The sequence below is a fragment of the Cottoperca gobio genome, chromosome 14 (assembly GCF_900634415.1).
Source record: "Cottoperca gobio chromosome 14, fCotGob3.1, whole genome shotgun sequence".
Lineage (NCBI taxonomy): Eukaryota > Metazoa > Chordata > Actinopteri > Perciformes > Bovichtidae > Cottoperca > Cottoperca gobio.
In genome coordinates this window covers 10020543-10048067 of record NC_041368.1, presented here as the reverse complement: position 1 = coordinate 10048067, position 27525 = coordinate 10020543, and the positions used below count along the sequence as shown (strand labels likewise).

General features: G+C 41.5%; 2 protein-coding genes across 4 annotated transcripts; one reads left to right on the top strand and one right to left on the bottom strand.

Moving 5' to 3' along the window:
- The first annotated feature begins 1 nt into the window (after position 1).
- LOC115018733 (uncharacterized) lies at positions 2-7415 on the top strand. Of its 2 annotated transcripts, none has more exons than XM_029447920.1 (2): positions 2-471; positions 3372-7415. In XM_029447920.1, the coding sequence occupies exon 2, from the start codon at positions 3378-3380 to the stop codon at positions 5625-5627; it is 2250 nt and encodes a 749-aa protein (XP_029303780.1). In that variant the 5' UTR covers positions 2-471; positions 3372-3377; the 3' UTR covers positions 5628-7415. The 2 variants fall into 2 exon arrangements, with proteins under 2 accessions (XP_029303780.1, XP_029303779.1); XM_029447919.1 differs by having other exon boundaries at positions 3357-7415.
- A 1754-nt stretch (positions 7416-9169) lies between these two features.
- Positions 9170-25744, bottom strand: brwd3 (bromodomain and WD repeat domain containing 3). 2 transcript variants are annotated; one of them, XM_029448553.1, is made up of 41 exons: positions 25555-25744; positions 25318-25376; positions 25183-25212; positions 24936-24995; positions 23989-24139; positions 23723-23821; positions 23441-23601; positions 22645-22866; positions 22115-22215; positions 21942-22012; positions 21579-21679; positions 21431-21471; positions 21245-21349; positions 20994-21144; positions 20766-20900; positions 20552-20680; positions 19656-19881; positions 19407-19544; positions 18716-18893; positions 18513-18606; positions 18244-18414; positions 18058-18131; positions 17789-17981; positions 17591-17701; positions 17400-17507; positions 17230-17253; positions 16543-16667; positions 16371-16453; positions 16015-16126; positions 15806-15867; positions 15265-15420; positions 15046-15166; positions 14508-14633; positions 14330-14405; positions 14167-14217; positions 13923-14066; positions 13654-13806; positions 13402-13571; positions 13116-13204; positions 12478-12645; positions 9170-12136 (listed from the first exon to the last, which is right to left on the bottom strand). In XM_029448553.1, the coding sequence occupies exons 1-41, from the start codon at positions 25586-25588 to the stop codon at positions 11223-11225; spliced, it is 5517 nt and encodes a 1838-aa protein (XP_029304413.1). In that variant the 5' UTR covers positions 25589-25744; the 3' UTR covers positions 9170-11222. The 2 variants fall into 2 exon arrangements, with proteins under 2 accessions (XP_029304413.1, XP_029304414.1); XM_029448554.1 differs by lacking the exon at positions 17230-17253.
- Positions 25745-27525: the final 1781 nt, after the last annotated feature.

The following is a 27525-nucleotide window of genomic DNA, read 5'->3' as shown; positions in this document are numbered from 1 at the left end:
ATGTGGCGTTGTACCAACGGAGTAGTGGGCGGTGAAAGCGGTTGATTGATGATTAGATTTACGGTGTGGATCACGGCGGGGAGAGAGGATGACTCACCCCCGTCTGATGTGATGTTCACCCCGCAACAGCTCGGCAGTGCGGTAGCACGCCGGTAGACCAGCCTGACACATCGTTGTTGCTCCACCAATAAAAGTTTAGCAAACTGTAAAGATGCGTTTAGACTGCCCTATGATATCTCGTTTGCTTCAAACTTGAGTGGTTGCCACTTGAGAGACTGAGCGTCGTGACTTAACGTACATTTCGTGACGCCTGATTGCCATGGAAACAGTGCTCGTGCGCTGAGAGGAAACTGTCCGTGTTAACTTCAGCATCAACCTTTTAAGATAAACCTGTTGGATATCTGTGTTTTCTTAGTTTTCTTTCATTGCTACACTGGCTTTACCTTCGGTTTTAAATTGGCCACAAACCAGGTGAGTTTTTTAAATTGTGCGACTGTTGTATTATTGTCTCATTCTGGTCAAACGCAGTTAACGTTTCTGTACTATTGGATATTTGCCTGTTCAGTTGCATCTTCAGTGGCTGGAAACTTGTGACCGGGGTCTATGTCTTGTAACGAGTATCTTATAAATGCACCATAAAATACAGGTGCTGAGCTCATTTTAAACTAAATAGTTAGGCTACATGGGCAACATTGTGAGTTTAAACATCAAAGAACAAAGCATGTGCAAAATGTTGTTGATCATAGGAGTGTTTCAAATGTCCACCAATATGTATGCCTTCTGATCACGACAATCTATAGGCTAAATAACATAGTCTGTAATATGCTATAATCGATTTACCAGACTGAGTGATCAAATATTTTGTGAATTTCACAACCCTGAACGCCACTTAAGTGGTGCATTTTGTGTCGGGGTTTTATGCGCACAGGGAAATAGCCTAATCCAGGAGAGCCAACGAGTGATGCTTCATTCAGGGGCTGTATGACTCATATAGTCTTATCTATAAAGAAGCCAAGTGGCAGAGGAACAGTCCTGCTGCAGGACCGAGCTGAGGTAACCCCTGAGATTCACTAGAGGCTGCTGTGGGCCATGCTTCCCTGTGCCCACCGATGACCGCCAAATTATAACACTGACTGAGGCTGTAGTAGGCTGTTCACACACTGTGCACTCACTCAACAGATGATCTGTGCAGTTTAAGGTAGTTTATATCACATGACATGACCAGGACAGCTCGAAATCTGTACAAATAAAAGTAACATGGTTAGCTGTTCTCTTCACTGACAAAAAAAACTATTTTTGTAATTATTTAGCTACATTAAGGTATAGCTATATTTAATTGAATGTATTAAATAGTATATGGTAGAGTAATACTAGTTAAACAGCTATTCTATCTTTTATCTTTATCCAGATTCGATCTAAAAATTGCAGAAAATATTTAATGTCCTCCTTTTCAGAGATTTAGAAAAAAAGAAAGAATCTGAAAGTATATTATTAAAAGGACTTCATAACAAGTTCAGTATCCTGTATTGCATGAAGCAGAAGGGACTGATGAGCGCATTCATCTTTCAAAACACCCTGAGGATCCTTAACTGATCCCAATGTTGTCATAAAGGCATGGGAGTGTGAAGGTCCTTTAAAGCCATCTAGCAATAGGCTAAAAATGAGTCAGCGTACATTAATGATGAAATACCCTTTTCCCTCTTACAAATACAGTGTTGTCACATTATAGCCACAGGGATAGACATATTGCTGTTTATTAGGAACATTATACAACCACAGCATTATATGTCTTGTTTGATATGACAAGCTTAGATTTAGCAGCACTCCTACTTCAGAGGAGAGAGTTTATACATGCAGGTGCAATACAAACAGACAAGTCCAGCCAGTCTGTCCCTTATAGATCCATCAACCAGATTTTCCTTCCAGCTGCCAGACAGTGGATGACAGACAGGTGAGTCACACTGAATCTTAATCTAGTGTGACCAACAAGTACATTTGCGTGAGAAACAGCTGATACTACTGGAATGTATTTGATCCTTGTCAGAAAAGAAATTCTGTTCAAAACTCACAATGCATTGGATTGTTATTTTACAGCTCAACCATTCACATCTTACCAATGTGTTGTCTGCATCAGATTGGTTGAAGAAAGTATCTGTTATCATGACAACCATGTTGTAGAATATTCTGTCGTGATCTGTCTCTGTGAGAGCGCATGTTTATTTCCATGTCACATATAAACCTGTTACTTTATGTTACCTTGTGCACAGAGTTCAACATGGGGAAATTAAATGAGTTACAGTGCAACACTACTTCTGTTCAAGCCCTCACTATGCCATTCAGTTGACTTTGCCATACTATATGTTATGATGCTGCTGCCACCTAGTGGTAGCATCAATCAGTCCTCAGAGCATCATTAAAGCTGGGATAGGAAGTATTATTTTGCGTCTTTGGGCAAAATTTTCATAATAACTTTACAACATATTGTAGTTTTCTGGAAAAGGCAAAAAACTCTGGCAGAATTTTAACATACAGCCCTCGTCCTGCAGTCGCAGCTGTGAGCCCCTTTCACTCAGACCGCTTGAATTACAATAGGCTGAAAGGTTATTATGGATTTCTTGTCAAATAATGCAAAAATAAAATACTGCCTGCCCTCGCTTTAAGTATGTTGTTGCCGTTTATGCTAAATGATGAAGATAATCAGAGCTCTGACTTCATTTCAAATCTAGCTGATAAACAATGTCACATATTATAATATAAATATATATATATCAGTCCATATATATATATATATATATATATATATATATATATAAATATATATATATATCAGTCCATATATATATATATATATATACATATATATATATATATATATATATATATATATATATATATATATATATATATATATATACATATACATATACTATATATATATATATATATATATATATATATATATATATATATATATATATATATATATATAATACGAACAGAGAGGAATGAGGGTGAAAACATGTCTGACAAAAGGCCTCAGCACAGTTATATTGGTTCCACTGCATTTAAGACATTAAAGAGTAAATGCCAGATCTGTGAAGGCCAAGACTTCCAAGTTAACAAACGAGTGAAAAAATATTAGACAGGGGGCTGGAATGATAAAGAAAAATATGTGTTCCTGTTCACCATGCCATTCGTAAAAGGGTATATTGGACAGAAGACAAAATGACAAGGCTGGATTGTGTTATTCTAAGAAAAAACTGTTTTGTTTTTTAAAGATAATATGTTTTCTACTCAGTTGTACTGCTTCTATCTTTTATTGACCATACTTGCTCACAATGTCATACATATGTCAGACCTCTATTTCACAGGTGAGGATGATGGAGTTTCAAACGGAGAAGAGGTTTCACAACTTGACCCTCGAACAAATCCAAGCTCTGGATAAAGTCTTGACTGAGGTAATCCCCATCCACGGACGAGGAAACTTCCCCACACTGCAGGTGAGAGCGAAAGACATCATTCGTGTGGTGAAGGATCGGCTGGAGGAAAGAGATATCCAGGTGAAAGATATACGGCTTAACGGCGCGACTGCCAGCCATGTCCTGGTGAGGGACAACTGCCTGGGCTACAGAGACTTAGACATCATTTTTGGAGTGGAGCTGCCCAGGCAGGAGGACCTCCAGGTGATAAAGGAGGTGGTGCTGGGAAGCCTACGAGACCTCCTCCCTTGTGGAGTTAACAGACAGAAGATCACCTGCCTGACGATGAAGGAGGCCTACGTTCAAAAGATGGTGAAAGTTTTCAATGACCACGACAGATGGAGCCTTATCTCGCTTTCGAACAACAGAGCTAAAACCGTGGCGCTCCGATTCGTCAGCTCCCTTCGGAGACAGTTTGAGTTCAGCGTGGACTCTTTCCAGATAATATTAGACCAAATGCTGGAGTGTTACTGGGAGTCTGAAAGGAAACAAGGTGGTAAGTTGGCATTGAGCGCTGGGAATTTGTCTAAAAGAGACAACGAGGATGAAAAGAAAAAGCAAGAGAAATCAAGGATTCCTCGAGATGCTGAAGCAGATGTTGAAAAAGACTCCAGCGGAAAAAGCCCATGCCAGGATGAAGCCGTTTCTGTGCTTGAGAAAGACCTTCCACATGCAATGGTTGAGCATGTGGATGGAAAGCACAAAGCACAGGAGGTGTTAGAACCTAACAGCGTTAACTTGCTGCAGCAGAAAGTGGATGGCATCAAGGATGTTCATTCAGCGGAGGACATTGTGATTGAGATATGTGAAGAAAATGGCAAGGAGAAAGGACAGTTTCACACCGATTATCCTTTAGTTTCATCCCCTAACACGTTATTAACAGATGTCAGGGATCCACTGATGACACATGCATGTTTAAAGCCGCAGAGTAATGAAGAGCTGTCTGCATCACAAGCTTCCCAAACAGCAGAGAAGTCAGCTCCGCAGGAAGTCCATTGTGCGGAAGTTACTCAGTTTAAAGTTGACTCTTTAATCTGCAGGAATGAAAACACCATACAAGATTCACATCTTGAATTTTCCTTTCCTCCTCCAGCTAAGAAAACTTGCAGCACATCACAGGACATTGTACCGGGCTATTGCCCTTCACCAAAACTACAAAGGAAAATGTCACGGAAGATGATCAGTAAGCCCGAGAAATGGTCTTTACTGACTGATTTGTCCGATCTTACAACGCAGCTGTTTCCACCAATAGAAATACCCAAGCCCCATCAGCCTTCTTTACTGGATGGCGCTCAAGTTCATGGCTCAAATGTTCTGGCCTTCACGCCAGAGAGCTTAGACACCCTTACAGCTCCCACGTGCAGTCCAGCCAGCACACTTCAGGATGGGACTGGCTCCAGTGAATCTGTGGAACAAACTGTCAAGCCAAAACACTCGAAGAAGCCTCCTGATTTAGAGACTCAAAGCCTCATACATGCAGGAAATGTACAGCCTCAGACGAACGAGCAAACGACCAACGTTGTCCCAAACAGGTGCGGGGCTAGCTCATGGGCCGGGGCGACAGGGGAGCCCACCATCACTGTCGAAGCGGAGTGCATGTACGGAGACTTTGACCAGGCGATGGACCACCTCCGCCTCCGACTCATCGCCACCCACAACCCAGAGGAGATCCGAGGAGGGGGCCTGCTGAAATACAGCGACCTGCTGGTGAGGAACTTCCGACCGGCCAGCGAGACAGAGATTAAATCCTTAGAGCGATACATGTGCTCGCGCTTCTTCATCGACTTTCCCGACGTGAGCGAGCAGCAGCGTAAGATCGAGGCCTACCTGCAGTGCCATTTCATTGGCAACGAGGAGACGAGCAAGTACGACTACCTGATGACCCTGCGCCGCGTGATAGATGAGAGCACGGTGTGTTTGATGGGACACGAGAGGAGACAGACCCTCAATATGATCACAGTCCTGGCTCTGAGGGTGCTGGGCGAGCAGAACGCCATCCCCAACACAGCCAACGTCACCTGTTTCTACCAGCCGGCTCCGTACATGGCGGAGCCAATTTACAGCAGCTACTTCATCACCCAGGCCCAGCCCCCACTCGTCTACCACCCCTACCCGCTACATGTGCACATGCAGACTGGCCTAGTGTAGCTACAGTGACATGTCCACATGGAGGCATGTAGGCTGCTTTTAGCATGGTGCTCTGCAAGAAGAGGCACAAATGGAAGTTTTAATACCAGCAGGCAACGACGGGGGCAATGCTTTGAAACCCCTCCTGCTTATGACACGAAAGGTCAGAACTGAAAGGGGTCTGGAGGCAAAGCAGGCACCCTTTCAAGATGAACACTTTGAAAAGGAAAGAAACGCTATGAGCCCACTTTTCAGAGAGCTCGTAGAGAGGATTTCATTGAAGTGGAGGGAGTTTGTTCACAGCTGTTTCAGCTCAGCTTTGGCGGGTCTCTTTAGTCACCATCCCCTGTCGAGGAGAATGTTGTAATGTGACGCTTCTCTATGGCTTTAAGATGCACTTCTCCGACATTAAAAAAAACATAATACCTGTTGGCAGCAAAAACCTTAATTCGGTTAAAGCTTGCAAAATTATAACGTTTCTGAGGTGTTGAAAGTGTTCTGAGGTTTCTGAAAAACATATAGCTGTTTTGTGAATCATCAGTCTCTGCGGAGTAAATTTCAGACTGTACCTGTGTATTCACTGTATAGAAATAGGACATCATTTACTGAGGGCATACATTAGACACAATCTGCTGTGGTATTTTCATGATATTGTTCTATATTTGTGAATGTAAACACCTAATTTCAAAGGTAGAGTTAAGAAGTCCAAGGTTTGGCTCTATGGAAATTACAAGAGAGAGTAAATTTCTTTGGAAAATATCTTTATTTATTGTTTTGATCAGATTTGATTGACAGGGGCCTGGCAAAATGAGAAAACAACAACATCGCATTTTTCAAGCAAAATTAGAAACTGACAAAAACATCAATTAAGAAATCTCTGAAAAACTGTTCAAAATGTGTTATCTTGTACGACTCAATCTCTCATAATGACAAGAAAATAGTTTTGGGGGCCTTTTATTGTTTTCTTTGAACATCAAAAGCTTATTTATGCAAAGAAAAGCTGTAAAATATAACTTTAAGATGAGAAAAACAGAACTCTCCTTTGCGCTTCCATTAAAAGATCTGACCCCTAACTTCAATCAAACTCACAATCAGTGACATGTTGTGATGTTAGGGAGTGTTTATTCTTGCTTTTCCATTGAGGCCATATCTCCCTGGATATTATCAGATAGATTCTCCTATTATTCCATATCGGAGAAACATCCCACGGAATCACCTCCTGTTGGTATTATAATGAAAGCCTTGGCTGTCTTGTTGTTTTTTTCTGCTGAAAATGAAGCGAGCATGTTGAATTCTGTTTTTCCTCATGTCCAACAGGCTGAATAGACTTCCTGTGTGTGTTACATGATGACAGTTGTGTGTTGTAGTCGGTGTTAGTGAATGTTCTGTTAGGGTTTTGCCTGAGTGCTACAATGTTACCGCACATTTCAAATAATCAAGCAGTCAATGCAGCTAGCAGTTATTGCACTCTGTCCCTGTGTGTTTGTTCATTGTGTATGCATACAGTACATGTATTCAGTATTTAAAAAAAGGAAAGGACATTTAAGCACAAGTTAGGATGTGTGGGATGTTCACACTAAATCTGAGACTGAAGCACAATGTAAATGCTCATAGCTGTTGTTGAGTAATGAAGTTTCTGACTCGAGAATCTACGACTAAATATTGAAAACGTCTAGTGTGGTTTTGAAGTGGTGTATCGATCTCGAGACTTGGACGTGTTGTGTATCGAACTGTTTCAAAAATATTCCTGTTATGATATGTAGTTGGTCAGATTGTTGTGTTAATGTGGAAATAAATATAATGCACCAACTGCTCTTTGTCTGCAGTCTTCCATTGGTGGTCTGAGTTTCTCTTTCAGTTTTATTTTCATTAGGTTGCATCTTCCAAGCATATGCAGGTTTGCAGAATCTTTTTGTTTTGATATGTTTCTCATTATACACACGCATGTCCTAAAAGCACTGTTTAGATCATTTATTTATTTGAGTGGTTACATTTTAAAGTTCCGCTTAGTTCTACGTTGATAAGCAGTAACTCAGTGTGTTTTTGGATCTCGCTTTTAAGGGATCAACGCATGTGAATGTTCCCGGGAATGTCGCCACAGTAATACGGCCTTTCATCAGCTCAATCACCATTGTATCCTCTCATTCATCATTGTGTATCATCATCATCATCGATAGTGACTCAACATTTATTTAAATGAAACTTTTCCAGATTACTTAAAGTCGCTTTTTTCTCTCCCCGATTTAATTTCTCCTCTAAACGCATCACAAGTTCACTTTCATTCAGGCCAGTTTGGTTTTGAACAGCTGCAGTTTTTTCAGCCAATCCAGTAAATATATTAACATTTTAATTATACTTTAAAGTGAATTGCATTTTTTTCCAAAACAAAGAAAGTCAGTTAGAATTGCGGTAAAAGCCTGTTGTTGTTTGAAGCATTAGTGTTTTAGTTGGAAATAAAAAATAATGTTTGCACTTTCACAGCCTCATTCATTGCAAAGCCTGCATGCAGCCTGGACGCCCACTCTCCTGCTGATCCTCATCAACACTGACATACTATAAGAATATCCTGTTCTTAAGTACGGATAGGACTCTTGAGTCCCGATTGCTCTTTGCACAAATACATCCTAAAAGTTTCACTTCTTTTCTCGGGACATTTGCACAAAAATAAATAATTTAGCTTTGAAGGTTGTTCATAGTTCCTAACTGTTTTATATGGACTATACACGTGTACCACAACTGATACCTGATTATCTGATGAAAAACACCAGCATCACATGTCTATTGCTGCATTCCTGCATGTATACATACAGACTATGTAATCCTAATCCTGTTTTTAACTCTGATGAAATATAGAACACAGGCAATCTTTACCTGGACATATTTCCTGCCCTAACCAGAATCTGAACATCTGCACACTGCTATTCCCACTATTGTGTAAACTCTGCCTTTTAGTCCGGTCACATTTTAGTCCCTTAATATTATCAGCATTGGTTCCAATAGTAATTTTCAGTAATCACTTAATACATATTTATAATTAGGGTGTTTTCTTTAGTGTGATAGCACATCTCATGTATTCACCTGGTCATCTTTTTCTCTACACGTGTTCTCAACACCAGTATGTACACATGTGACACACTTTGCTTTGCACCATCAGCACTCTTTTAAAAAGTGACCTTTACTACTTTATGCATTGATCCATTTTAATTCCCATGATCCTCTAGCGTCTCTGCAGTTTCTAGGTGTGGCAGAACACAGTGCGTCACAGCTCAACCTTGTTTGTTCCTCGTCTGACTCACCCCAGCTCAGTGCATTAATGCAGTAAACGCAGTTGCAAAATGGTAGTTAGGTGTACAGCGGCCTATCACGGTCGCTACAGTCCCAGTATTCTGTACCTATTGAATATTTGCCTTCAGTGCACATTTTTATGACCCAACGATCATAAAGATGATCCACTCTACGTGCTGGGGAGCAGCTTTTGAAGCTTCTGCTGGTTTTACACCGACAATCATCAAAGAACGAGAACACAAACATCCAGAAAGCAGCAGACCAAACCAACAAATGAATTTAAGGAGAAATCCAATTTTATTTTTATTAAAAAAGAAAACACATACAATCAAAACATTGTGTATAAAAGACGGGTATCTTAATCCACCTACAGTAGAATGTTATAGTTGTATTTTGTCTTCAACTAATCTGACGCTTCAAGAGCCATGTACTATATGAAAATAAGATTCTAAAATATGAATCATAGTCTTCTCACACTCGGCCAGAATCATTTCAAGACGACGGTTAATGCTGCCGCCTGGAGCACCCTTGATGCTGATTTGTGTGTTTTTATATCTGAGCACCTGACACTCAAACTCTTCAGCTCAAAAAAAAAAAAAAAGAGAAAATAACCTCCAAAGCCTCTCTCTTACGTCAGCGAGTGATGAGGAGGTGTGTTCGGATTAGAGCACCCAGTGTTGAAATGATCATTTATGAGTCAGCTTTCCTGGTTTCTCCTGCTGTCTCATATGATTTACCAACCAACAACCACAGTAAACATTATTGGTACAACAACAAGGTATCTAATTCCATGAGAAAGACGAGCTGATTGACAATGAAGAATCACTAATTAAAAAACTAGGCAGAAAAAGCTACACACAGTGATTCTGACACAAACACCTGATTGTAGTGGAAAAAGCAGTATTACGTGCAGATGATCTACCCGGAGCCAGAAAACGCATCAGTCCATAGATGGTTAGAAACAAGGGGGGAATAAATGGCACCACATACTAACGAAGGGCTTATCCACTGTTGCTACCTTTGCTTTATAAAAAGAGAAGCATGATAAGGATTGCCGATCAGATGAGACCTTCAGCTTCATCGCACACACGTTGAAAGCAGTTTATCCTGTTTAACTTGATCAAAGTAAAAAAAGAAAGAAAAAAAAAAGACTGAATGTGTCCTGGCACATTCAAACATTCTTACACAAAAATCATCTCTTTCTCCAATATTTTTATTACTCAGCTGCCACGAGGAGTAGATAAATGTGCAAATACTTTCCTCATCACTGTTAACGTACGAAAAAGTAACCTTGATATAATACAATGGAAAAATAAATATTTCTGTGGAAGAGAGTACACTAGGGACCCCTTGCTTTTTGCACATGCTTAGTGGAGGTGTGATGGAAGCAACCATGAATGAATGGATGTCTGATCCACCAGGGAGTACGACAGAAAAAATACAAAACAGGAGGCAGTGGCTTTTGTACCCCAGAAAATCACTTTTACCCTTTAAAAAAAAATAGCAAGAAAAAACCGCACCTAATTCTAACTAAATAACAGAATTGAAGAGCCAGAAAAAAAAAACAGTAACCACCACGACAGGGAAGCAGGGAAAACATTTAACATTCACAGGCCAAGGACATCAAGTTGTCCGACGAGCGCTGTAGGAGTTGAGATATTACTATGGTACTGTATTCTACTGACTGAAGTCACTCTGAACCCCAAGTATTGCTAGTGCCCACTACACTGGACTCGAGCCACAGATGAATCTGAATGACGCGAGCTCTGCAAACTAAGGCTTGTGGTTGTGAGGAAAGTACCAAAAAAGTTGACATCGGTGGTCTTAAGTGATACTGCACACGTCTCACTGTGGTCGTGACTGAACCACTACCGCGAAGAGTTTTGTAAGATTACTCGTTGAGGAAAAACAACAGAGAAGTAAAATATGAGCACCATTTTTTGGCATCTCCGCATCCTTCTTTGGTGACCAGGAGTAAGAAAAGTTGTGGGAGGGACGAGGAGGAGACAGAGGGGTGTAGTGTTTAGTGCTGGACGTGAAACGCACACGAGGAAGAGGAGCAGCGCCGCATCTTAAAAGGCTCCTCCAGCGAGCAGTAAGGCCGAGGTGAGTTAGTCCAGTTGGAGAGTGTTCGTGTTGAACAGTGGCTCTGTGGACCAGGAAAGGAAACTCCTCCTTGGCAACACATCATGAGCACCAGCTATCAGTTTGAGAGTCATAAGCAGTCTCAGATAAAAATGAAAAATCATTTATATATTATATATACACTTGTACAAAAAGAAAAAATAATCCCTGAAGTATTACTCATGTTTAACAGTTTTTTTATTGAGGTCAATGACTCCAGCCCATGAGGTGGCTGACACGGGCTTTCTCAGTCATGCGACGTACCCGTCCTGAGCGGGACCTGCCCAGGTTGAGGGGGTCTTCCTTCGACCCATGGCCATCGTCCTCTGACTCGTCCCGGTACAGGACTGTCCTGCGGCCCTGGTTGCGCGTGCTTACCCGCCGAGACCTGCACTGGTTGCCTCTCATACGGCCAGTTGCTGCTGGTGCCGCTGCAGCTCCTTCCTGCGCCTCATCAGAGTTGTCCTCATCGTCCTGCCCCTCGGGTTCCTCCTCCTCCTCCGGCTCCTCCTCTTCCTCAGGTTCTTCCTCTTCCTCTTCCTCCTCCTCCTCCTCTTGCTCTCCCTCATTCCCTTCATGTCTTACATCCACCGGTTGCTGCTGCTGCTGCTGCTGCGGCTGCTCCTCCTCCTCCTCCTCCTCCTCTTCATCCTCATCTTCCTCCTCCTCTACCGGCAGCTCCACTCGTGCTCTTTTAGGTCTCTGTGCCGCGTCCTCTCCTCCTTTGTGTCTCCTTTTCCCTGAGGCCGCCACCTTACCCTTAGCCGAGACGCGTACTGACAGGCAGGGCGCTTTGCTGTAGTCGTGATCCCCCCCTTCCACGTACTTCTCCATCTCAGAGTCTGAGCTGTCGCTGTCTGACGACGAAGAGGAAGAAGAGGATGATGAGGTTGAGGATGAATCCGACGAGGAGCTGTTGGATCCGGATGCCGCTGCCACCGCCGCCGCCGCCGCCGCCACCACCGCCGCTGCCACCACCACCACTGCCTCTTCTTCCTCCTCCTCTTCATCTTCATCATCATCATCATCATCGTCGTCATCATCATCATCGTCAGATTGCGGCGTATCCCGCCCGCGGCGCTGTCTGGAGCCGTTGCTTAGAAGCAGGTTACGCTGGTGGCCTGATGCAACACAAGAGGATTAATCAGCTGTTTTTTTTCTAGATTTAAAATCGATTTGTCTATAAAATGTCAAAAATGGTGAAAAATGTCCATCCCAGTTTCTTAATGTCCAAGATGATGACTTTAAATGTCTTGTTTTGTCTAAAACCCAAAGATATTCAGTGTAATATGATACAAAACAGAGAAAGGCAGGAAATGTCCATATTTGAGAGGCTGGAAAACACAATTTTCTGAAATCTTTGCATGAAACATTACTTAAACGATCGAGTATCAAAACAGTTGGCTATTATTTTTCTGTCGTTGCAGCTCTAGTTTTGGTAAAAGTGTATCGCTAGTCGTACCTGACTTCTTCACTGGAGTCGCCTGGCTGCGGGTCACACGATGCAGCCCTTGGCTTCTGCTCTCGCTGCTCGTCCCTGAACTTGGCGAAGAAGGCTGGTTGTCCTCATCATCATCCTCCTCCTCTTCCTCCTCCTCCTCCTCCTCTGCTACACTGCTGCTTTGCTGAGCTAAAACATCAACAGACGGCTAATTACTAATCAGGCCTGTAATCATAATACTTTTCAAAGGACGTCCGCAGTATAATGCATTACATTTCAGTTATATATATATATATATATATATATATATATATATATATATATATATATATATATATATATATATATATATATATATATATATATATATATATATATATATATATATATATATATATATATATATATATATATAATTACTGTTGGCTACAATAGGCTTTTATAAAAGGAAACTCAATTTTCTTTTACAGTCAGAAACCATTAAAACACATAATATGATGCTTTGATAAGTGGAGATATAAATCCTATAAAAATAATGACCTAATAATTTATAATGTTGGTAATGATTGTTTTACACTGCTACCAACAACAATTTACAGCAAGATCCTGCACAACACCGGGCCATAAAAACACACGAAGCCACAACAGTGCAGCCGTACCCTGATGTGTTCTCTGAGAACGATTTTTCGTTGAGGTCTGGGATTTTTTTGGCTTCGACACCTTCCCTGACTTGTGCTTCCCTTTAGGGCTGGACATATGGAAACGGAGAAAAGAAGCAACATTTCAGAATAATTAATTACATTATACTTCAGCAGGATGCCTGCAACTTCCATCTGCGTAAATGTAAAGCTTGAAACCAGCACAAGACTTCAAGCTGAATTCAAGTGTAAAACAAGATCATTTGATAATGAGGAGTGTAGACTGGCAGGTTTGTGAATGAGGCACCTTGGGGATGGACTAATAGGTGGGGAGCTGCCTCCATTGTGCATTCTGTCCCTGTAACTGAGTCTCTGACGAGTCCGCCGCTCATTCTGCATGGCGGACTTGTGGTCGGAGATGATGGAGATGATGTTTTTTTCAAAGACGGCCGACAAGCTGAGGGTCATAGTGTAGATCTAGAAATAAAACAAGAAAGTCAGAGTGAATCTACAAGACTCCCACTTTGCTAGACATATAGCTGCAGGGATGCTGCTTCACCTGTGATTTCTTGTTAGGCGTGTACGCTTTTGAGTTGCTGAAAATGAGGCGCATGTCTTTGGCAAACTCCATCGGGCTTTCATAATTCCCTGCGACCAGCGTCTCTGACACTGTAGACAGATCCATGGGAGTGTCGATGATGTTTCGATAGTCCTGCACAAAACAAGGTTGAAAGCCGAGAGGTTCATTTTAATTTGACTTCAGCTTTTACTTTCACAACCTTGGCATGCATTTCTAATGTTATTTCAAGTTGTGTGAAGGGAGTTTACCGGGTACTCAAAGAGGTCCACGGGCTGCCTGAACGCCTCTGAATCTGGCGAGACGATCATTCGACGCACCAGCTCTTTGCATTGACCTCGCCAAAATTTCACATCCAAAAGCACACCACGCTTCTTGGAATTCTGGTCGGCTCCCTGGCAGAGAGAAGATGAAATTATATTATATTATTAATAAGACTGGAGCTACTGCTGAGGATTTTATTGTTGTGGGCCACTGGACTCTGGTGCCTCTTACCCGCTGTCCTGTAGATGTGCCCGGAGTGTCAGAGTCCACGTCCAATTCGACCTGCAGAGGAACACATACAAAACCTAAATGACTAATTACAAAAAGAAACAGTAATCTAAAGAAAAAGATGTCACCATAATGTCAAAAAACAAAAAAACAACACAACTCTTACCTCAGCTTCTCCTCCACTGCTGATCTCAGACCTCAGTTTGTGATACAGATCCAAGAGGTCTGTGCAGCTCTGGTCCCTGAAGGAGACAGAGGCATCAGACACATGTGCACGAGTATTCATCATTGTCACCCCAGTATATCTATGAGGCGACTATAACATGAGCTGTGTAGAGTCTCACCCAATGTAGTGCAGGAGAATGTCAGTCACCACCTTGGCAGTTGCTACAATGGGGCTCTGGGGTTCGTTGAAAGTGCGGGCATTGTGTTCAATATAGCGCACCTCCCACATTAATGCAGAGATCCGCCTGCAGCAGAGAAGAACATCCGCACTTCAAGCTCAAATGTCATTCCTTTGGCATCCGGACCAATGTGCATTTTATTATCGTAAACTATGACTAAATATGTTAAATCAATGACCTTTTTCCCATGACTAAAGTGAGATGATGACGAGTCGGCACCAACGTAAAACTTTACCAAAATCTATTTTGTCTTCTTCAATGCAGCAGTTTTGTGTCTTGTGTGCTACACCGGCAGCACACAATAAGCAGTCATCTTTTTACTAAGATGATACTAAACAAGACTTTTAGGCAACTAAAACGTGACTTGAAAATATGATTTAAAAAAAACTAAAAAAAGGCCACAGGATTAAGAAAGGAGAAAAGAAAGCTGACAAAAGTAACACAAAATTTGTGCGCTTATGATTGTGTGCTGCTTCACCTGTAGAAGCGGTTCTCCAGTCGTTTGTGGATAGTGCTGAGGTCAGTGAGGTAAGCAACGGCAGTGCAGTACAGAGGGTAGTCCCGCAGATTTACTGGTGACGCGAATGCCTTGGCTACATCTGTGGACAAACAGGAGTGAGGTCAAACATGGCAGACGTGAAAGGGCTCAGACTTTTCCCGTAACAAACAAACTGTCATAGACCCTTCAGTGGCCTACCTAGTGTGAGAAGCTGATCGATTCCATGGATGACTCTCTCACAGTCTTCATCTCGTGTGTGAGCGCCCCATTCTCCTTCCTGAGGCGTGTAAAGCAGAGCCATTAGCTCCTCCTCTGCCACCTCCACGCCATCACCCACCTGCTCAGGCAACGCAGCTGATGGAGCCACAAAATGTGTAAGAAAATGGAAAAGTATTAAGTGAATTGCTCAAAAGTACAAGTGATACAGATAATTATCAGCCACACAATCTTGATACAACACTTCTTTTCTTCTAAAACAATCTAAGCAGATAGGAGTTATATTATAGTAAATTCCTATGAGATTAATATATTGTCCAAATTGAATGGAAATTGTGCATCATGCAGTATGCATATTTATCTGCTGTTTTTATGGTGGACAATTAAGCTGCAGAAGAACGTCCACACTTCAAGCTCAAATGTCATTCCTTTGGCATCCGGACTGTAATCTTATAAACCAACACATTAAACATTGCACAGGTTTATAACCAGGTGGAGATCTCATAGTAATAATACCACTGACCTTCCTCGGGAATAGGCTCCATGTCCCAGGGACTCATTTTCTCCCGCTCACCATTATCCCACCTGTTGAAACAAGAAAATAAAACATGAATTAGTTATCAAACAGAGATTACAACTGCTTATTTGATTTAACTTATATGAAAAGAGCCATCGGGTCAGCAAAGAAGAGCATGATACAAACAGAGAGCACTGTTGATTCTTTAGACGCACTTTACTGCATAGCACTGAAACAGGCTGTCTGGATACTCTGGCTGCAGAGGCTCCTGATCCTCCACAGAGCCGAACCACCAGGCGTCATCGATGATGCTGCGGAACCTCATACCTGAAGAGAGCGGAGTGGAGACAGGATGAAACACACTGAAGTGAAGTGCACTCTCCACAACAATTAACATGTTCAGCTCAAAGCTAGACTTCTACAGATCTGCTTAAATATTGTGGGTCAAGTTTTCAAACTGCATAAACTAAAAGAAATATTGTCTCTGGCTGGTAGTATAACATTAGACCCCTCTCACCTTATATTTGAAGAATATCAGTTTCTGGTAAACACATCACTTCTAAACACTCACCTTGCTGCCAGTTGTGCTCTTTAGCCTCGTTGTAAAACTGCTGCAGTACCAGAAAATCTATGACATCAGGCATGTCATGGTACCTTTAGTGTGGAAATGAAAAAAATTAAATGAAATGCACATGCTTCAAATAACATTTATTATCTTATCTCTATTTTATATAAATGCTTACTTCAAGGAGAAAGAATCGTTGGTCATCTTCCCTGAGACTGCGTCCAAGAAAGCCAGTTTTAGGCAGCAGAGGGTAGGAGGTCCCACTTCATATTTAATTCCAACCACCTTCACAGATTCTTGGTCCTGAAGGGGGCAAAATAAAAGACATACTGAATACTGAAGGTAAAACTCTGCATGAATGACGAAGATGATGACGAATAGAACTTTTCATAGAAGACAAATGAAAACAAGTTATGGCTGCTCACAGAGGTACACTCTTAACACAAATGTGTTGTTGTAGCTCATTTGAGACAAAGTCAGATACTGTAAGTGGTGATTAGTGTTGAATTCAGATTCAAGACTCTTGCTGTTCTCTCCACAACTTGTTTGCATTCACAACAACACCAATAATATTTTTCCCCTTTTCACACCGCACTGCAACGATTGTGCAAGAAGCCAAAGACAACAGCTGTATGGGAGATGATACAAGCAGCAGACCTGCAGCATTGCTTTGAGCTAAATGCTAACATGCTCACAATGACAATGCTATCATGCGGATGTTTAGCAGGTATAATGTTTGACCCTAGTTCAGCATGTTAGCATGCTTACATTTGCTAATTAGAACGAAGCACAGCTGGCTGATGGGCATGTCATTAGTTTTGCTCATAAAACAATAAAAAAAAAAAAAGAAAAGAAAGGGACATACTGAAATTTTGACCTGATGGTGGCGCTAAATGAAAAGTCAGAGGATTACCAAAGTTATTACAATTCATCCCGAGCGCCACGGTGTCGCACATGTTTTTTCCAGACTCTCAGAACAGCTCATCTAATAGAGCATGTACACAACACTGGCTTTTAAATAAAAGTGCGCCTCACCCTGAGGTCGAGTCTGTTCCACGGCTGTTTCTGAGGGTTGATGCTGTAGGCCTTGGACCTGCGGACAGCACGGACGTAGGCCTGATGGCCCTGTTTGAAGTAGATGAGCTGGAGGAGGACAGGAGACTCATGATCCAACTGCATGTAATGAAATGTATTATTCCGTTTGATATGAGGGTGACACTCCTTACCTCATCTCCCATTTGTGGAACAAAAGGAGAGCGGTGTGGGATGGTCTCCATTATCCATGATGGTGGCAGCCACTCCTCCGCATCAAGTCCAGCCAGAGAGGACGTGGGTTTCTAGGTATATCCAATTAGAACATGTTTAAGTAAAACATTTCTGTGAAGATGTTTTCACTGAGAGTACAGGAGGTCATGTTACCGTACCCGTTTGGTCTCCTTAGGCTTCTTCCTCTTCTCATTGTCCCTCTTCCTGGCCTCCTTTGCCTTGCCATCGCCTTCTTCCTCCTCCGAGCTGCTATAACCTTGGGGCTGTACGGGCTTCCTGGTCAGTCGCTTTGGCGGCTGGAGGTTGATCCCAGCGTCGGCCGTCCAATCAGAATACTCACTGGAGGAGTCACTGAGAATGAAAGAGTTAGTTAGTTGGGTGATTATAACTACATCTTGAAAACACTGCTCAGACAAAATATATTCACCTGGAGCTGCTTTCACTCTGCCACTGAGTTTCACCATCTGAGGAGGCTTCGCTTTGCTCCACCTGTTCTGCAGCCTGTCAACAAAAAGACAGAAAGCACCATAACTACTATGAATGGTAGTCAACAGACGGTGCTCCACAGCATCATGTCATGTTTGGATATGTGGAGTACAAAGACGGAACCTACATTCCCGTCGCTGTCAGAGTCCATCTGGCTGTCAGTGCCACGTCGGTTGCTGGAATTTCGACTCCTGCTCCTAGGACGGCGTTCTTGAGCTGAGCGGGTCTGATAGGCGTGGCGCTGCTGCTTTTTCTTGGTCGGCCGCAGGGAGCGCAGGCGTGAAGTCAGCAGATCGCTCTGCAAAGTGCGGAAAATAAATAGAGCAGGAATGAATTGACACAGATGGATAGTATTTTTGACTTGGGAAAACAACCATAAAGTGAAGAGGAGCGTACCTTTGGCGTGCAGGATAATGGTTTCTTCCTCCTCTCTGCATTGTATAGAGAACATTCCATGTCTCCTTTGGCTTTTCTGCACTCCTCCAAAACTCTAATAAAATCATGAAATGTACACAATTACTAAAAAAAGATACATTTGACTGATCTCATTTCTCAGTAATGTCCTAACATCTAAATAGAATTCTCTGTATCTGCCTCACCTGGATATCCCTTGCGGCACTTCATTGACCATCACTCTGCGGCTCCAGGCCAGCAGGTCCCTCTCGGTGGCCACTTGACTACGTAGGGCATTGTGCTGCATCTGCCACACCCCGTCCACCTGCCCACTTCTGCGTGGTTCAGAAGACGGAGAGGAGGCCTCCCCCTCTGCTTCATCACCTGTTAAAAACAACAACAGATGTGTTTGTGATAACAAGATGTTACATGGGAAATATGGTATTTATGGCAATATATGGTAACTATTTAAAATCGAGTATCCACACACAAACTGAATACACTCTGAACATACTGATACGCCAGGTTCACACTGGACGCCAGGCGCCACGTAATGTAAATTAAGGAATAGAGCTAAACTCTATCCCTCTATCAGAGTTAAAATAACTTATATTTTATATAATATGTAATTTATATCGTTTATAGTAGATTATCAGTGTTTTTTCTTGCCACATTTGCACACAGTACACGGAAGAAATAGACGAGACAACAAAACAATCGCTGAAGATTGTGAGCCGGCCGCGGGGACGTCCTGTGTCAATTGGCCTACATGGGAGCCGAAAGGACGCATCAGCGCTCCTCCGAAATTGGCGTCCAGTGTGAACCTGGCGTTATACTGCATATCACAGAGATAAATCAGTGTAAGAAATGTCTTACATAATGTTAAGAAAAACATACCCTCTGCTTCTTCAGGCTGATCTGTGTTCTCACGCTCGTCCTGCTCATCCTGCAACTGTCTGATCAGATTGTCCAAAAGGCTTTCTCTGTTTTCTGCTGTTTGCTGGCCAAGTACCTGCTCAACCAACTCTCCGTCACCTAAGCAGCAGAAAAAAAGCAGATCTTGGGTCAAATTGTCAGTTATACTTTCTATGTTCAAACTTTGCAAGCATTCTGAATGTTGTGAGTAAATGAGGGAGCATGTTTTACTGTTAGCCATGTATCCTAGCTGGGGTATTAGCTGATCCTCCTTGCAGTTCTCTCTTCCTGGCACCAGGCGCTGGTAGAGAGGAGGATGAGGATTTCCATCAACGTCCACCAGGAAGGGGGAAGGCATGAGGTGTGGGGCTTGCTGCGTCTGCTCGTCCAGCACGTAGTTATTAGAGTCACGAATAAGAGGTCGGTAGTCCGTGTGGAAGAACATCTGGTCAGGAATCTGGAGGGAATCAATAATAAATGTTTGTTGATAATGAGGGGAAAACAGTTCTGTGCTGCTTGCTTTTCCCCTTCCGAAAAGGCAGACCAGGACACATTAAGTTAAAAGAGCTACTTTATGGCTATTAGCAGTCTTCCCAACAATGTTTCAGACTTTAAACCTTTGGTGACACTTAAATTCACTCTTAAATTTTATGATTAAAGAAAAGTATGTGTAACCACAAATTTCACCATACTGTCTAACTCAGTGGTTTTCAACCTTTCTGTGGCCAAGGCACACAAAGCCCAAGCCTAATCTCAAGGCACACCTGTATTCATACCTGGGCAAAATACCCTCTACAATGTTTCTCAAACAGGTTTGTGGGGGGCTGGTGCTGGTCCCCTTTCCTCCGCTCTGTGGGTGTGTGCGGGAGGAGGGAATGTGAATGCGCAAGGCAGGAGGAAAACAAAAAACTTGAATTTCAGGGCGCGAGGGGGGTGTCGGAGCTACGAGTGCTGTTGGAGAAAATTGATAAAAAAATTTAAAAGTTGGATAATTTCCTACGGCACACCTGACGATCTCTCACGGCACACTGGTCTAACTGCATTTATTCCGAATGTTGTTCCTAAAATAGGAAATAGAGTGATTTTATAGAGTAAATATGTTTTAACCAACAGTTACGTGCCGTTACCTTCTCATATGGTCTGCTGCAGCCGAAGCCAAAGATGAGCAAATGGCCGTGTGAGTCAGTGCAGGCAAAATGCTGTCCATCAGCGGAGAACTTGCAGTCAAAAATAGCACCGTGGCCTTGTCCTTCAATCTGGAAACAAAATATTTTAAAATGAACTCAATGATAGCATAAAGAAAACATGACTGATGGGTGATTCTCGTGGTTGATCAATTACCATGTTGAAGTAGTTGCGGATCTTGGCTCCTTTGGCGAGGTCCCACATGTAAATGTTGCCATCGTGGCCGGCAGATAGCATGATGCGGGAGTCAAATGGGTGAGCCTCGAGCACAAACACCTCATCATCATGACCCTTGAACAGAGAGAGCACAAACATTCAGGGCGGTCAGTTGGTCAAAAAGCTTTTTTTGTTCATTTCTGTGCAGTACCAGCTTCAGCCACTCACAGATAAAACATGCAGCAGCTGTCCAGTGGTTGTGCTCCACACTTTGAGCAGGTAGTTTGACACTGCTGTGATGACAGTGCGGTCTGCACGGTCCCATGCCACCATGGTCGGCACCAGCTTGGTTTTATCATCCCCATTTGCGACAGTACTCCTGGAAGGAAAATATCCCATAAGACATGAAATACTAAGCGGTTTACTGAGACAGAAAAGGCATCATGAATTCAATTCTGTAATACAGTTCAGTCGCTTACCCCGGCAGCCTGGCAGCAATGTCTAAAGTGACACTCTTCCACTCTTGTTGCTGGTAATGCCAGATCCTGGCTGTGCCGTCACGACTGCCGCTCACAAACCTTAGGCTGGACAGATATACACTGTCAGAGGCTCGAAAACCACACAAAAGACAGTTTAAAGTTTACGATCTCAGCAAACACACTCACCTGTCACTGTTATTGCTAAACTGGACGACTACAACTTTATCCTAAAAACAGGAAAAGAAGATATTTGCAAGTTAAAGAGAGATCTCGTTTGAATTAAGTTAAACAGAGTGGAACAAGAATAATGCAGCTGCTGCATTTTGTTTCTTACCGTGTGTGCATTCATTTCAGAGACCTTCACAGGAGTTTCAGCACCAAGGTAGTAGACTCTGATCAAATGATCAGTGCCACCAGTAGCCATGAACATACCACCTATTAAGACAAGGACACATTCAGTCTACAACAACCTACAAAAGGGATGGGGCTCTGTTGGAGCAGAAACATGATTTATTGCATTTTGTATGACTTTAAATACCAATAAAAAAATACCTTGACCTTTAACTAAACAATAGCAGATTAAGTCATTTGTTTACTTAAATACTAAGACAAAAGATAGGTTGTTAGTTGTCTGGGTTGGGTTTTCTGCTTGCAGCAGCTTAGTTATGTTACCAGGCAGGCAGGGAAACGCACTTACCACTACTGAAAGATGAAGTGGAGACCTGTACTCCTGGACGTGACCGCTCAACAAACTTGACTGGTTGATCGCTGTGAAAAGAGGAGAAACACAAAATCTGTTATTTCCATGAAAAAGAGCAACTTTATTTTACTAGAGGAAGAAACAGTCGAGCTAATGTTTCAAACACTTACTGGAATTTCATGCTGAGCGAGTGCCATTTCCAGAAACACACCATGCCGTCTGCACCGGTGGAGCCAAGGTACCGCGTTGTCCCTTTGATAGCAGGACAAAACTAAGGAGATAGAAAGTCAGTGATTAGTCACAGGCAAGGACTGAGCAACATTTAACACGTGTTTAACAAGTGCAGAAAGGTATAGTGAAAGTGAAGACTTGCATTATGGTGTATTCGTAGATTTCTTTGAGTTTAGGGCTATAACAAAGAATTATATTTAATCTAACAAAATATTCTGCTTCAATCCATAGTTGTCTGCGTTTAGCCTTTCAAAACAACATTTTCACTGCTGGCCCAACAAAGGGAGGCTCACATTCAATAAAGAAAGTTGTTTCAATAAAAAAACACACTAACTCATATATTCAGAAAAATCCCTTTATTCACATTGAGGATATTTTCCAAAACCTAATTTGTAAAAAGAAAAAAGAAAAAAGTAGACATTTGGTAAAGTCCCAGTTCAGTTATTCCTTTAAAATGCATCAGCCTCACCTGTATAGATGTGATGGAGGCACCGTGGGCCTGCAGAACAGTGATGGGTGCGCAGGTACGCAGACACCACACTCGGATGGTTTTGTCACAGCTTGCTGAGGCAATGAGGGTGTTCTCGTGGTTGACGGCCATGTCACAGATCTCTGCGGAGTGGCCGCGGAGTGTTGCTAAGAGCCGGCCGTCATCTGTGGACCAGATTTTCACCAGGCAGTCATCAGAACCCTAAAACAAATGAGACATTGGCAAAAAATAAATAAGACAGTTTAATTGGGAACTGGCTTTGACTGAAGAGCGTCCATTGTCACAAACAGGCTTATTGTAAGCATTGTTTGTGTCCAGTTGACGCCTCTTTTTGAACTGAAGAAAAGTATTTTTGTGACAATGAAAAGTGAAATTAGTTCATAACTGATAGAACATGTTATTTAATATATTATTCCAATATATTTAGCTATTGTTTCTATAGAGGTTTGCTTCTCTATATCACCCATGTGTGGCTGACAAAAACATTTTTCTTCGTTGACTGTTGGTTTTGTCACCTGTCTAGCTATCCACAAATCTGGAGAATCCAATGAAATCTGTGACATAAATGTGTTTGTGAATAGAACTTTACCTTTAATAAGGATTTTTTAATTTACGTACTTCAACCCTGCTAATGGAGAGATGCCTCCTTTGCATTTGAACTATTTGCATGAATGGTTTGCTAAAATGTGACCCAACCGATGGAAACACAACTAGTGAGAAACTACAGATAAAGTTTTTTTTGCTATATTCATCTGACCCAGAAATAATCACTCACCGTAAATATCCTACGGCCGGTGCGGTCAAAGGCTACACAGTAGACTGAAGAAAGGTGGCCAAGGATACGTTTGTGTATCTTCATGTGCTGGTAGGAGGAAGACGGCAGGACCTGGCCGAAACGAGCTGTGCCTGTGGCCTGGCGAGCACCCATGATGGACACTTGATATGAATACAGACAACAATGATTAGTGGAAGCAACACACTGCTAAAGCAGACTTAACTCAAATGGTCTAGAAGCATAATGGGTATAAATAAATAAAACAGTAAAAGTTTCACACACCAACATTGGGAGTGTCTCCATTGCTGACTGGAGGTTCTGGTGGACGTCCTCGGTGGAGTGCAGCGACAGCTGAGCCACTGCATACTTTGTGGCTACAACCTAAATTACACAGGTATTGAATTAAAAAACACATAGTGAATGATAACCGATTTAGAAACAGATCTATTGCAACAAACCACATAAATAAAAATAAATCTAAACAATAACAACAGTATTGGACTTTCCATAAATACAGAAGAAAAGATGGGTGGGAGGGAAATGCTCACTTTTTGTGGTACGAAGTAAGGACTGTCTTCCCAGTCCTAGAAGTGTTTGGACTCCAGGAACACTAGGTGGGATCTCCTTCTCTATAAGCGGGCCTATCCGCTGACAAACATGGAGCAGATAATCTGCAGGAATGTGCTGGTTCAAAATCACCTGCAGGAGTCAGAGACAGCTATTAAACAGTATTACAACAAATATATACGTAACATTTAATAACAAACACCAAAACATTATCATCTTTGTTACATCTATGTACATCAAACATTGAACAAAAAAACTAAAAGTTTAGAGAAATTATAGGAACTCCAGCTTTGTTAAACGGATAAAACCGCGAGTACTTATTAAATCATTTAAACTGACCGATTTGAAGTTGACAAAAAAACAAATAGCTGTGTAGTAACCATAGACTGTCAAGCATATACAAATAATGATTTTGCATATAACCATAAACTTCCTCAAAAATGACTAAATGTTTTCTCTTCTTGTTTATACTTGCTCATATCATTGTAGCATGGTTTTGTAAAGCAGCGAGTTGAAAAACAGTCGAGACAAGAGAGGGGGTGCATAGAAGCTCACAGCCAATCAAAAGAGTCTCTGACGATTCTTCTGGTTGGCTCGCAAAGATAACTGTGATTTCATTGGCTCCAACAGAAGACCGACAGCTCTCTGGATCTGGCTCAGCCTATCACTGCCTGCCCTTGTCTCTATTCTCCTCCTAGTAGCCCACGCAATAGCAAAGCCTATATATAGTAATTCACCAACAGGCCTATACTTATATAAATGTTTGAATGTGTTCTAATAAACACAAACCCATTCCCACCGCATCGATCCTGGGTGGTTAATTTATTTAAAATATACACATCTGCTTAGACACAATTGCCAATTAAAATATAAGTTATAGGCTTAATTTCATTTTTGTTTTAAGTTAATTATGAAAATTGACACTTACCCAGTCTTGGAAGGTCCGTTTGTATTTCTTCCCGTCCCAACTCCATCGTTCAGGGACCAACTAAAGTAAAAAAAAATAAGCCGTTAGAGATGGCACAAAACTGCTAGTATCGTCCTGGCTCGGCAACACGCTACTTTATCAGACACCAGCGAATAAATACTGAAAAGTTGCCCCAAATGCGGACAGATAGGCAGCAGTACGGAAACCACACACGAGAATAAACACAGAAAGGACCAGCTGAACCTACCTCATACTCCTCCAGCTCCTCGATCAGAATCTAACAACAAACAGATACCGTTAGCATTAGCAGCTAGCACCAGCTACCTATTCAGACGATTTATAACCGCTATGAGGTAATATCTTGATTATTGTAGGTTGTTACCTGTGCTGATTTTTTACAAGGTCCAGACAGCAGAAATCTGGCAATGAGGTAATAGAGTTCTGCAGAGAAAGAGAGGTGTTATTAGCATGGTACCAACTAATGTTGCTATTGAGCCGAGCTAACGTTAGCTAGATTTGGGTTGCACTCGGTTACTTAGCGCGCTAGCAGACACACAACTGCAAACTGTGTGAATGTAAAATGTTTAGTCACCGGATCAAAGGGACGCTCAGCACTCACCAGCTTCGGTTTGTGAACACTGTTCTCCTGCCATCACTTGATAAGACAGGCGACATTAAGACAAACTGATGTTTTAGCTTGCTCGTTAGCCGCCGGCTAGCTAACAGTAGCTAGTTGTGTGTAGCTAAAACAGGCTCGTGAATGGCCTCCTCCTTTCTCAAGTTGTTCCCTGACCACCTGGTGCTTTGTGTTAGCGCCCTCCAGTGAAACAGTGCAATATTGGTTTGTTTGTTTTCTTTATAGAAAATGAATACATGCTTATATGTTCATATTTAAAACTTTCAGTCCAAAAATTTTAGACAAAAAATAGAAAAATATTTCTGTATTATACGGTCAGACAAATATTTTTTATACAAAGTATTTCGGATTCTAATTTTGTTTTCAAATTTAAAAAAGGTCAAATTAAATAAGTTTCCACATTTATAACAAATATTTGTATAGGTGTCAAGTCTTGTGGATGAAAAACAATCATTTGTAAGATTTACAAAATGTATTCAACATGGTGCTGTCAAATACATGCACAGTCCACTTATCAAGTTGAAAGTGTTGAAATCTAATTCATCTCTACATATTTGGACAGAGGTACAAAAAGGTGTTTTATTGACCACCAAAAATATGCCTTCCTGCTTGGTAATAGGGCAGTATGTGGACACCGTCAAGTCTAAGGATAGCGTCTGGGTTTAATTTTGAAATAGGCCTCGTTGGCGTTAATGGTAACAAAGAAAAGGAGCTGATTATATTGTAAAGTGGACAATAAAACATTTCCAAGCTTAACAGCAGGAACAAAATCACACCTGCAAATTGGGGAATAGATGTTCAATTGAATAACATGACATAACAAACTAATAAAATAAAAAAATTACAGTAGGCCCAACACTTAAGTGAATTATTTTTTACAGTTCTAGTTTTGTTAGACTAGATGGATGGTTATTGAAATGTTGTTATAAGATGTAATTACAGTTTTCAAATTTTTCAAATTCTCATGCTTGCCTTACAATCTACAAATGTTATTTCTTTCTCATTGTCAAAGTAGAAATTTCAGCTGTAGTTTTGACAACATGGCTAATAACCAAAACAAGGGTTATTATTAGCTATAAGTGAAAAAAAAGCACACACAAATAAAACTTATTTATGTATTTAAATGTGGAATAACAAGTAAAAACAATTGAATAAGCTACTTTTGCACTGTTTTTTCACAGGCATTGATTCGGCCAAATGAAAACAGTCATGGAAATCTTGAGAACATGTCTGAGTCTACTTAAAAAAAACAAGATGTCACTAGTTATTTGGAAAACTTAAGGTAAATGTCCGATGATTCATTTTGTATTTTATTTTTACTTATCTGACACTCACAATTTTTTTTAGAAAGACTGCATACTCTTCTTTTAACATATTTGTACCACCCCAAAAGAAGTTCATGACTGACGTTACAACTGCAAGACAGATGGATTGTTATTGGTTTTGTGAATCATGGTTGCAAAAACATTCATTTTAGGCAGTATATGTTCACGGACACTGTATGAGTGTGTGTGTGTGTGTGTGTGTGTGTGTGTGTGTGTGTGTGTGTGTGTGTGTGTGTGTGTGTGTGTGTGTGTGTGCGCTTGTGGTTTCACCTCAGGATTAAGACTAGTCGTGGTGAGTACAATTTAGCCTGTAACAACACAGCAGCTGCATCAATTAATATATATATATATATATAGTATAGTATACATATTATTTTGTTTTAATCTGTCTACCATGACCAACACATTTCATTTCTAAGAGAAGAACTCATAATACAAGAACATTGAGAGATACAGAATTATTACAGCTATTTTGACGGCTTGTCTTGCAACATAACATTTCACCTGTCTACTAAATTATAGCACGTCAGAGTTGTTTAGTCTGAACATAACATCCTTCAGTAAGAATATGTAGTATGTCAAGCATCAAAGCCTAAAGTTGTTCACCCCAGACAATTGTGAAAGACTA